Source organism: Nicotiana sylvestris, chromosome 9 (genome assembly GCF_000393655.2).
Source record: "Nicotiana sylvestris chromosome 9, ASM39365v2, whole genome shotgun sequence".
NCBI classification, from domain to species: Eukaryota; Viridiplantae; Streptophyta; class Magnoliopsida; order Solanales; family Solanaceae; genus Nicotiana; species Nicotiana sylvestris.
This window is the reverse complement of record NC_091065.1, coordinates 77,680,398-77,692,823: the sequence shown is the minus strand read 5'-3', so window position 1 is coordinate 77,692,823 and position 12,426 is coordinate 77,680,398. Positions and strand designations below refer to the sequence as shown.

Sequence of the window (12,426 nt, the reverse complement as noted above, 5' to 3'; positions counted from 1 at the left end):
CTATTTCTCGTACCTACTTGAAGGCACCTGCTTCTACCCACTTAGTAAAATAATCAGTGAGCATTAATAGAAATCGTACCTTGCCTTTGGCTTGTGGTAATGGACCTACGATATCCATCCCCCACTTCATAAAAGGCCATGGTGCAATAACTGGGTGTAATAACTCTGTTGGTCGGTGCATGTTGTTACCATACCGTTGGTACTTGTCATATTTAGCAACAAAATTTTCCGCCTCTTCTTGCATTTTTAGTTAATAATACCCTGCTCTAATTAACGTTTTTACCAAGGATCTTCCTCTGGTGTGATTTTCACAATGTCCCTCAAGTATTTTTCCCATCATATATTCCGTTTGAGAAGGTCTGAGACACCTTGCTAGAAGGCCACCGAACATTTTTTGATACAGATTGCCCCGTTCTAAACAATAACAAACAGCCTTTCGATGAAGTGTCTGAGCCTTTTTCTTATCTTCAGGTAGTGTTCCATACCGCAAATAATTGAAAATCTTGTTTCTCCATTCCCAAGTTAAATTATTGAAATTTACCTCGTTTTTATCTTGGTCGAGTACCGAATGAAACAAATGTATTACAGAAGCATTCTCTTCTTTTGTTACTTCTGCAGCGGATGCAATATTAGCTAACTCGTCTGCCTCGGCATTCTCATCTCTTGGTATCTGCACAATTTTCCAAGTTTGGAATTGTCTAATTAAGTCCCGTGCCTTTTCCAGATATTGCTGCATCCTCGCCTCTCTAGCTATATAAATCCCCTATATTTGGTTAACTACGAGTTGTGAGTCGCTTTTGATTATGACTTTCTCTATTCCGAGCTCTCATGCCAATTCTAGACCTGCAATCACAGCTTTATTATTAGTAATAGGATGGCATTTTATGGCTTGTCATATAGTCTCTCCCGCAGGTGGGATCAGGACAATGCCCAAACCTGCTCCTTTTACATTCTAAGAGCCATCGGTAAATAAGGTCCAAGTACCTGGATTAGACCCGTTAAATACCTGCAGTTCTTTTTCTGCCTCTGCTACCATCCCTAGGCTAAAATCTGTCAGCAAATCTGCTAAAACCTGTGACTTTATTGCATTTCTAGGTTAATATGTGATGTCATATTCACTTAGTTCTATATCCCATTTGGCTAACCTACCTGATAACTCTTGTTTATGTAATATATTACGTAAGGGTAGGCAGTTATACAGAGATAGTATAACATTGAAAATAAGGCCTTAATTGTCTAGATGCTATAATTAATGCTAGTGCAAGTTTTTCTAAATGAGGATTGTGACGACCCGGCCGGTCGTCTTAAGAATTAACGCCCCGATCCCCTATTAATTGCTTTTCCTAGTTTATTTCTGCTATTTTGATTTGTCGGGATGTTTGATTTTGAGTGTCGGGGAGTTTTGGGACACTTAGTCCCAGAATGAGAGCTTAAGTGTTGGAAAGTTGACCGTAGTCGAAATAGTGTGAAGACGACCTCGAAATGGAAATCCAACGGTTTCGTTAGCTCCGTTGGGTGATTTTGGGCTTAGGGACGTGATCGGATTGTGTTTTAGAGGTCTGTACTAATTTAGGCTTGAAATGGCGAGAGTCGAATTTTTGAAGTTTCCGGTCCGATAGTGAGATTTTGATCTAAGGGTCGGAATGGAATTCAGAGAATTGGAGTAGCTTCGTAGTGTTGAATATGACGTGCTTGCAAAATTTCAGGTCATTCGGACGAGATTTGATAGACTTTTTGATCGAAAGCATAAGTTAAGAGTTCTTGGAGTTCTTAGGCTTGAACCCTATGTTAAATTGGTGATTTGATGATGTTGTGAGTGTTCCGAAGTTTTGAACAAGTTTGAACGATGTCATGGGATGTGTTGGTACAATTTGTTTGAAGTCCCAGGGACTCGGGTGAGTTCCGGGTAGTTCCGGGATGTTTTAGGCCGAAAATTATAGTTGTTACAGGTCCAGAAGAGTTGCAGGCCTTGGAACCCACCAGTGCGGTCCGTACAAAATCCAGTGCGTCTACGGTGGGGGCTGTACGGCCACACAAAATGCAGTGCGGTCCGCGGTGAGGAAAGTTTCACTGGTCCTACTTCGGAAGCTTATATCTTTTGATCTACAAGGAATTTTGGGATGATTCAAACCAAAAGTAGTAGCACTTCGTGTCTAGTTTCCATAAAGGTAAAGAAATCACAATTGGGATGTTTGTAGAGAAAGTTATGGCCAAAATACTAAAGTTTGTCACTGCAGTCAAAACCTGTGCGGACAACACTCATTTTTGTGCGGACCACACCGGTTTTGTGCGGACAACACTCATTTTTGTGCGGACCACACCGGTTTTGTGCGGACAACACTCATTTTTGTGCGGCCCGCAGTGGTGGAAATCTAGGGGGTGCTCTATAAATATGAGGTTTTGGGTTTTATTTCATATTTTGACCTAGAGAGCTCGGATTTTGGCGATTTTTTGATGGTTTTTCAAGAAATTCATCGGGGTAAGTGATTCTAACTTAGATTTGGCAAGAGTACATGAATCCGTCATTGAATTCATCATTTAATTCGTGATTTGAGATGGAATTTGGGAAGAAAACTTGTGAAATCTTTCAAAAATGTAAAATGATGATTTGAAGGACCAAATGGTATCGGAATTGGATAATTTTGGTATGGTTAAACTCATGAGAATAAGAGGATTCTGAAAATGTGAATTTTATCCGATTCCGAGATGTGGGCCCGAGGGGCGTTTTGGTTATTTTTACATAATTTCACGTATTAGCTTAGAATTTAATTGTAGAATCAGTTACTTGAAGTGTTATTTACATTATGCAATTGAATTGAATAGATTTGGGCCATTTGGAGTCGAGTACTCGTGGCAAGGACGTGGTGTTGGGTTGATTTTGAGCCGGTTTGAGGTAAGTGGCTTGTCTAACCTTGTGTGGGGACCTTCCCCTTAGGATTGGTATATTTGGTAGTTGAAATGCCTTGTACGTGAGGTGACGAGTGTGTACTTGTGCTAATTGTTAGAAATCTGGTTTTCTTTAAGTAAATACTAGTATGTTTCCTTTTCTATTTCTATTCTTGCACTATTAAGCTTGTTGTTAGCTTAGGAAAGCATGTCTAAGTGACTTAATTGCTTTATTTGATTCGACCTGCCTTACTTGAATTATGTGCAGCATGCTAGGCTAGAATCACTTATTTCCTTAATATGAAATTTTGCCATTTATGTTATCTGCGTGTTGCTGCTGTGTATTTATCTTGGGACTATAGATGTGGGATTCTGGTAGCTCCGCCTTGTCTGTTTACTTTGGGACTACGGGTTAGATTCCCGGTAGATCCCCCTGCACATTTACTTTGGGACTACGGGTTAGATTCCCGGTAGATCCCCCTGCACAGTTATATGGAACTACGGGAATGCACCCGGTAGATTCCCCCAGTACTGGGTATTTATATTTGGGACTATGGATCGAGATTCCGGTAGATCCCCGCACATTAGTAGTTGGACTATGGGATGGGATCCCGGGAGATCCTTCAGATATATATATATGATAGACTACGGGAAGGTATCCCCCGGAGAACCACTGGATAGTTGTAATTGGAACTACAGGACGGTATCCTGGAAGGTGCCCCGGTTGTTGTCTCTGTGTTGAGCTATATTTCTTTCTGTGGTTTGTTTTGTCTCTGTTCTAGTTGTTGTTGTTCTGTCAATTCTATGTTATTTCTTACTGTTGCACTTATTTATATTGTTTTATTCCACACTGTTAACCCTTATATTGTATTTAACCTCAGTAGGACCCTAACCTTCCTCGTCACTACCCAACCGAGGTTAGGCTTGGCACTTACTAAGTACCATTGTGGTGTACTCATGCCTCTTCTACGCATGTTTTTCATGTGCAGATCCAGGTACTTCTACTCAGGTCTACCATCCTTGAGGGAGGTGACTACTTAGAGACTTCGAGGTACATCTGCCACGTCCGCAGACCGAGAAGTCCCTATCTATTCCTGCCTTTTAGTATTTAGCCCTTCTGCACTTTCTATTCTCATTAGACAAATTTCGGACTTAGAGCTATGTAGTATTTTTTTTCTTAGCTTGGGATTTGTGGGTTTCCGGTACTTGGATTTAGATATTGATTTTGAGATCTATATAAATATGGTGTATGCCGAGCGGCACATTTAACACTATTATTTACCTTATTTCTTTTTTTAAATTATTTTACTTCCGCAAGTTTTGGTTATCTTCCGCAAGTTTAGCCTTACCTAGTCGTAGAGACTAGGTGCCGTCACGATGGTTCACGGAGGTCGAACCGGGGTCGTGACAAGGATATCGAGTATCAGCATCCAATAATGACTTGATAACATAGTAAATTGGAGATTGTTTACCTTGGTCTTCTCGAACTAATACAGCACTTACCGCCACTTTTGAAACAGCGAAGTAGATGAGTAGTTTTTCCCCGTCCTTTGGTTTGGCCAGCAATGGTGGGTTTGACAAGTACGCTTTTAAATTTTTCAGTGCTTGTTGACATTCTTCAGACCATTCAAATTGACTTTGTTTTTTCAAGTCTGAAAAGAACTTAAAGCATTTTTCCGATGAATTGGAAATAAATCTTCCAAACGCTGTTACTCTACATGTCAACCTCTACACTTCTTTTTTTCTCGTAAGTATATCTAGTATTTCTTCAATAGCCTTAATCTGCGTAGGATTTACCTCAATGCCACGGTTAGAAACAAGGAATCTCAAGAACTTACCTGATGACACGCCAAATGCATATTTCTCAAGATTTAACTTCATGTTAAATTTGCGGAGAATCTGAAACTTATCTGACAGGTGTTGAATATGATCCCCTACTTGTTGTGATTTTACTAGCATATCATCTATATAAACCTCCATGGTTTTTCCTAGATGTACTTGAAACATCTTGGTCACTAGCCTCTGATACGTGGCACCAGCATTCTTTAAACCGAATGGCATAACTTTATAAAAGTAAGTCCCCCTATCTATAATAAAGGAAGTTTTTTCCTCATCTAGAGGATCCATCTTTATCTGGTTATATCCTGGATAGGCATCTAAAAAACTTAATAGCTCATGTCCTGCAGTAGCATCAATTAATTGATCTATATGCGGTAATCGAAAAGAATTTTTAGGGCAAGCTTTATTTAAATCAGTATAGTCCACACAAACTCGCCACTTAACATTCTTTTTGGGCACTACTACAATATTAGTTAACCAATCAGGATATTTTACCTCGCGGATAGACCCGATTTTTATGAGCTTTTGTACTTCATCCTGAATCACCTGATTCTTGAAGGACCCTTGCTTACTTTTCTTTTGTTTGATAGGTGGATATGTTGGATATTCATTTAGCTTATGGGACATTACCTCTGGTGATATACCTATCATATTTGAATGCGACCAAGCAAAGCAATTTACATTAGCTATTAAAAAATCAATTAGCTTACTTTTCATCTCCGGGCTGAGGTTGGCTCCAATGTAGACTTTTCTGTCCGGCCAATGTATAAACAATACCACAGCTTCTAGCTCCTAAATTATTGTTTTTATGTTTTCATTTTCTTCTGGTTGTTGAATAGTATCGGGCCTTGAGTCTACATCTGTTTGTTTGTCTATAGTTGAGGCTTGTGTTGCTAAATCCTCAACTGAATTCTGTAAATGCTATTTTTTCGTCGCTTTTCGTGCTTGAGTCTGCCACTGAGTTAATGCTTCGAGAATCCTGTTGATCACCATGGATTGGTCGTATGCCCCATTGTGAAGGAAACTTGATAACTTGGTGTAGGGTAGACAGAACAATATCCATTTTGTGAATCCACGGTCTGCCGAGAATCATATTATATGCCATGTGCATTTCTATCACTTGAAATTTGGTATCTTTGACTACTCCTTCTGTTAATGTGGTGAGTATTATCTCCCTTTTTGTTACAATGCTCGAGTTGTTAAAACTAGACAAGGTCCATGCTTTGGGTACCAATTTATCATTGGCTTGCATCTCGTTTACAACTCTTAATAGAATGATATTTACAGAACTACCTGGATCAATCAAAAATTGCTTTACGTTAGTATCATATACAAGTAAAGATATTACCAGTGCATCATTGTGTAGGGCCAGCATGCCATCTGCATCTGCATCATCAAATGTTATACTATCTTCTTCTAAAACTTGACAAACTTTCTTCCCGTGGGTGACTGTGATTTTTGACACCTTCTTTACTACCGTGTACGTTACGCCATTGATCTCTTCCCCTCCACTTATGACATTAACCGTTCTTTTTGGTGATGGAGGTTTCAGTAGTTCTTGCCTATTCTTCATATATGCTTGTTTTCCCTTTCACTAAACAATTCGGTTAAGTAACCTTGTTTTAATAGATGCTCTACTTCACCTTGTAGCAAATTGCAATCCGTCATTTTGTAACTGTGATCATTGTGAAATTCGCACAAAAAATCGGGATTTCTCCTGTTTGGGTTCGATCTCATTTCTTTTGTCCACCGTACCTTATCTCCCATGCTTCTTAAAATAGCCACCAACTCGGATGTGCTAACATTAAAACTGTAACTGCCAATTTTTGTTTTTAACCTATGTCGTCGTCTCACTATGTCGCATGTTTCGCTCCTTTCCGAACTTTGACGATGAACCTGATTCTCTGTCCTTTGATCTAGGATCATACCTTGGGTTTTCCTATTTTGAACGTGAATCCCTTCTTGCTGGTCCTATATAAGGTTCGTACCTGTTTTTACCGGACCTTTTTTCAACTTCTGCCCGCCTTGAACTTCCTCTTTCATCTTTCCGAGACTGAGTGATAGTATCTTCTTCTATCCGCAGCTTTGTGTTGTATCTATTATAAACATCATTCCAAGTTGTTGCGGGAAATTCTCGTAAGCTCTCTTTGAGTCTTCTCGTGGCTTCCGAGATTTTTTCATTTAGATTACTGGCAAATGCCATAGCTGCCTAGTTATCAGGTACACGTGGCAGCATCATCCATTCACACTTGAATCTGTCTAAGAATTCCCTAAGCATCTCTATATCTCCTTGTTTTATTTTGAAAATGTCTTCCATCCGTTTTTCAACTTTTTGAGCTCCCGAGTGTTCTTTTTTAAATGAATCTATACGCTCAGCAAAAGAATCAATAGAATTTTCAGGTAAAAGAGAATACCATGTCAGTGCTCCCTTCATGAGTGTTTCTCCGAATTTTTGACCAATACTGATTCAATTTCTTGCTTGGTCAAATTGTTGCCCTTTACGCCAGTTGTAAATGCTGTTACGTGATCTCGTGGATCAGTTGCTCCATCATACTTCGGGATATCGGGCATATTGAATTTTTTTGGAATTGGCAAAGGAGCGGCACTTGGCTTCCAAGGTTGTTAAGAGTATTTATCTATATCTATTCCATTGATTATAGGTGTTACACCAGGTATCTGCTCTATGAGATCACTCTGCTCTTTGAGCTGCTTCTGCAAAGTTAGTACTAAATTTTGTAAATCAAAATTAACTGGGTTACCTAACCCTCCATCACGAGATTCGTTGGGAGTTCCTCCGCATCCTGAATTAGCGAGTCTTGAGCAGAGATTTTCTATGGTTGATGTGTTATTTGGAGGTGGAGTTGGTGGTACAGTTGGCAATCTACTGACGAAAGCTTGAAGAGCGATGTTGACCTGCTGGGCGATTAGTTCCTTCAACGTTGCATCAATAGATTGATCGTTCACATGTTGGGCATTCATATTCGATTCAGATCTGTCAGGAGTCCCCTTTCGATATTGTCGAGGAGAGTTTTGCGGTAAGGGGGCTGGAGTTCCATCACCTTGTTGATTTTGCTAATTCAACTGATGTTTTTGATTTTCTTGATTTGTAGGTTTTGTTGGTTGTTGTCGTTGACGTTGGACATAATTTTTTGGCAGAAGGATTGATTTAGAAAGTAAAAGATTATCAGATTCCCAGCAACAGAATCAATTTGTTTAACAAAAATATTGAAATTTTGGTCAAAGCTTATTTTTAGAAGTACTCGGGCTACTGATAATCAAATAAAGGAATATTTTTGCAATGAGAAAGGAAAGTTAGAACGAGAAATAGCAGAGTAATCAATGTATAGCAATATAAATAAGTATATTCCAGTAATAATTAGTGTGTCCGTACAAAATTTATTACTCTCCCTTTTATAGCTATTTCTAAGTACAACGTTTCTTCCCTCTCATAATCGAGTCATAATGAGCAATTAATGACATTAATGAAACATTATAATTGATAGTCGTAACTGCTTCGTGAAGATTCTGTAACGTTTCTAATTATTCATGCTCATTAACTGAAGGTTAACGAATCTATACTTTTTGTTGTCTTGGTTCATTCCGCCGGTATCCCTTAAAGATTATGAAGATACCCCAATGACTATTTCTTGTTGTCTCTCAGAAGCCTTGCTTGTACCTATTAAAACTCGCATCTCTTTAAGTACTCTCCTACGGATGTCACTTTCCTAAAGATCCACGTGTCTTGCTACATTAGCCACATAATTAATTCGAGGTGTAATATTGATTTTCTCCAATACAGACCAGGAGGTGATATTATCGACTTTTTGATTGGGGTTCGAAATTGTTATTAATTGAATTATTATGAGTATTTGAGTATACATTTATGGGTCTGCATAATTATTGACTAGTTTTGGAGTGTTGTGCATCGGTTGGAGTTGTCGGAAGGGCTTAGGAGCCGGCTATGGAACTTCGGAGCGAGATAAGTCTTATTTCTAACCTTGTAAGAGGGAATTAACCCCATAGGTAAAATAAACTAATATGTGCTTCTAATTGTGGGGGCTACGTACCCACGAGGTGATGAGAGTCTGTATGTAGCTACTAGTTATGCCTATGTCCGGGTAGTTTAGGTTTACATCATGCCTTGTTGATATTACTGTCGATTTATGTTTATTGTCTGCCTTGAGAAGAAGCAAGATTTAGGTTGAGTAATAATTGTCTCGAAAGAATTGAAATTTGAAGAATTTAAGACTTAAAAGGTTCCATTTGAACATCGTATTTTCGAAAAGAATTGAGGAATATTATAATAGCTTAAGAAATCTATGGGTAACCGCGTCGCATCTATGTTTCGCGAGCGGGGTAATTTACTCAAAAAGTTTCAAGATGAATTTTCATTATTTGAAAAGAATCAAGAAAGAGATATGACTTAAATGTTAAATTTATATTTGACCGCATCATATATATAATTCGCGAGCGGGGTAATTTCTTAAATTTATATTTTATCGTGTCGCATGTATGATTCGCAAGCGGGTACCGTGTCACATGTATGATTTGCGAGCGGGAAAATAGATGCATCTATGGTTCGCGTCGTTCCACCCTCGGCAGTACACAATTTATATTTATGTTGGATCAGGCCTAACGTCCTCGGTGGAAATTATGTGTGATAATATAACCGGAACCCCTTTTTTTATAATTTGTATAAATTCATTGTTGAGAGATCATTCGTTTTAAATGAAGGAAGTGTTTTGGGGTTCTTTAATATTGATGAAAGAATTGTTCAGCTATTTTCTTGTTCTGAGTTTTGTTGTTATCTCTATAAATCATGCTTAATTAGAATTTCATATTATCATATCTTGAACCACTAGTATGTATCGGAGTCGACCTCTCATCACTACTTCTTCGAGGTTAGACTAGATACTTACTAGGTACGCATTATTTTCGTACTCATACTACACTTGATGTACATTTTGTTATACAGGAATATATATATTTAATGGCCTTGAGGATGCAGTGCCGTGGTTGACATGGGAACTTAGGTGAGCTTCATCTTATGTGCGATCCGCAGCCAGTAGAGTCCCCTTCAGAGTATTGGTATTTTCTTTTCTGTCCAAAATTTGTATTTCGGACAGTTGTTGTATTTTATTTTACTCCTTAGTAAATGTTCATGCACTTGTGATACCGGGTTCTAGGATGATTATGGGATACTTAGTATTGAAATTGGAAAACGTTATTATTATTCTGTAAAGTTCTTATTTTACCAGGTAAATTGAAGGAAATTCATGATTTCAGAAATATTAAAATGAGAATTTACTAATTATTTGGTGTTGGCCTACCTGACAGTGGTGTACGGCGCCATCACGACCTTTAATGGATTTTAGGTCATGACAGATAGGAACACACTAAAGCAGACCCAAGTTCAACTACAGAGATGTCCTACTAATTTAGAATATCAACAAGCTGAAATTAGTGCATAACAAAAGTTCAGGCAGTCATCCTACCTAGCAGAAGTGTACTTACAACAAAGGAGTAAAGCAATATGGATTAGATTAGGAGATGATAACACCAAATACTTTCACTTAGTAATCAAGTATAGGAAACTGAAGTAGGTTGTTACTTAGCTCTAAGACAGCTTTGGTCTTTGGCAAACAGATCCTGATACAATTGCTGGTATGTTTGTTGACTATTATGAAATGTTACTAGGGAGGAAAGTAACCGAAAGGGTGCAAGCTTTTAGTAGTATAATCAGAAATGGAAATAGGTTATCAAAAGCTCAGTAACAAGAGATAATACAACCTTTTTTGGAAAGAGAAGTAAAGCAGTCTATGTTTTAGATTGACAGAAACAAAAGTCCTGGTCCTGATGGATTTGGGAGTGAATTTTACAAAACAGCATGGCCAATTGTGGGAATAGATATCACTACAATAGTCCTGGAATTTTTTAGGAATGGTAGCACGCTCAGGCAGATAAATGCCACTAACATTGCCTTGATACCTAAAGTGGAAGCTCCAGAAAATGCAGCTCAATACAGGCCTATCTGCTGCTGTAATGTTCTATACAAGTGTATATCTAAAATCATCTATTCCAGGTTAAAGCCAGCAGTCAGTCATATAGTAGCAGATAACCAGTCAGCTTTTATATAAGGAAGGTCCATGATGCACAATGTTTTGATATGCCATGACTTACTAAGGCACTACAATAGAAGAACAACTCCCAGATGCTTAATAAAAATAGACCTTAGAAAGGCATACGATATGGTGAGCTGGGAGTTTTTGGAGGAAGCTTTAAGAGGGTATGGATTGCTTGATAAGTTCATACATTGGATCATGGTATGTGTTTCTACTACTATGTTTACAGTAAACGTTAATGGTGAGGGACATGGTTACTTTGCTGAAAAGAGAGGTTTGAGGCAATAAGGTCCTATTTCTCCACTGCTTTTTGTTCTTGTAATGGAATACCTTTTTATAACTTTAAAGATAACCAGTAGACTACCTCACTTCAGGTTCCATCCAATGTGCAAAGAGATTAAGATGACACATCTCATATTTGCTGATGATTTGATGATATTATACAAGGGTAATACTAGATCAGAAAATAGAGTAATGGAAGCCCTTGATCACTTCAGTAAAGTATCTGGTTTGATTGCCAATATGGAAAAATCTAGCATCTTTGTATCTAGGGTTGAAAATGGTATCAAGGATCAATTGCTGGAAAGAATAGTTTTTACTTCTGGAACATTTCCTATCAGATACTTAGAACTGCCTTTATCTCCAAGGAAATGGAACAATATGGATTGCCAAATGTTGATTGGGAATATCACTCATAGAATCAATGTTACTTACATACTCTAAGCAATTGTCATATGCATGTAATGACCCGGTCGGTCGTTTCATGAGTTACAGTCATGTTTCCCCCATTTCTACTTCCTTATATGTTGCTCAGCTATATTTCATTGTATAGGGTTGGTTGGTTTGGATTCGGAGTGTTCGTGGAGTGGAATGAGACATTTAATCTCTTATTTAGAAGCTTAAGTTGGAAATGTTAACCGGATATTGACTTATGAGTAGAAAGTCTCGGATGTGAACTCTGATGGTTCATATAGCTCTGTTAGGTAATTTTGGACTTAGGAGCATGTTCAGAATGTATTTTGGAGATCCGTGGTAATTTTAGGCTTGAATTGGCGAAATTGGAAATTTGGCATTTCTGGTCAGCAGTGGAAATCTTGATATTGAGGTCGGAATGAAATTTTGTAAAGTGGAGTAGGTCCTTGTGTCATTTTTGATGTGTGTGCAAAATTCCAGGTCATTCGGATGAGGTTTGATAGGTTTTGGCATCATTTGCGGAATTTGAAAGTTTCTAAGTTCTTAGGCTTGAATCCGAGGTCAATTTGGTATTTTGATATTGTTTTGAGCGTTTCGAAGGTTGGAATAAGGTTGAATAGTGGTATATGACTTGTTGGTATTTTGGTGGAGGCCCCGAGTTCCTCGGGATGAATTCGGATGGCTAACAGAATGATTGGGATTTGGTTTGAGCAACTGAACTTTGCTGCTTCTACCATTTCCGCACCTGCGGATTGGGGACTGCAGGTGCGAGCCTCGCAGAAGCGAGATTGGACCGCATATGCGGAGAATTGGGGAGCTGAAGAAAATAGTAGGTGCACACAAGGACCACACCTGCGAGACCGCATGAGCGAGAATCTGATCGCAG

General features: G+C 38.6%; 2 protein-coding genes across 2 annotated transcripts; one reads left to right on the top strand and one right to left on the bottom strand.

Annotated features, from left to right (window-relative positions):
* Positions 1–5,626: 5,626 nt before the first annotated feature.
* Positions 5,627–6,298, bottom strand: LOC104221849 (uncharacterized). Its single transcript, XM_009772986.1, has one exon. The coding sequence runs from the start codon at positions 6,296–6,298 to the stop codon at positions 5,627–5,629; it is 672 nt and encodes a 223-aa protein (XP_009771288.1).
* A 4,675-nt stretch (positions 6,299–10,973) lies between these two features.
* On the top strand, positions 10,974–11,570 carry LOC104221850 (uncharacterized). The gene is made up of 2 exons (XM_009772987.1): positions 10,974–11,128; positions 11,222–11,570. Exons 1-2 carry the CDS (start codon positions 10,974–10,976, stop codon positions 11,568–11,570), a joined length of 504 nt encoding a protein of 167 aa, XP_009771289.1.
* The last annotated feature ends 856 nt before the right edge of the window (positions 11,571–12,426 follow it).

What these genes read in the sequence shown, in the direction of transcription:
- LOC104221850 (XM_009772987.1), top strand. Translation starts at nt 10,974, where the DNA reads ATGGTGAGCTGGGAGTTTTTGGAGGAAGCTTTAAGAGGGTATGGATTG. An exon ending in GCTGAAAAGAGAGGTTTGAG is followed by an intron (nt 11,129 to 11,221) that starts GCAATAAGGTCC and finishes ACCTCACTTCAG; the next exon opens with GTTCCATCCAATGTGCAAAG.
- LOC104221849 (XM_009772986.1), bottom strand. Translation starts at nt 6,298, where the DNA reads ATGAAGAATAGGCAAGAACTACTGAAACCTCCATCACCAAAAAGAACG.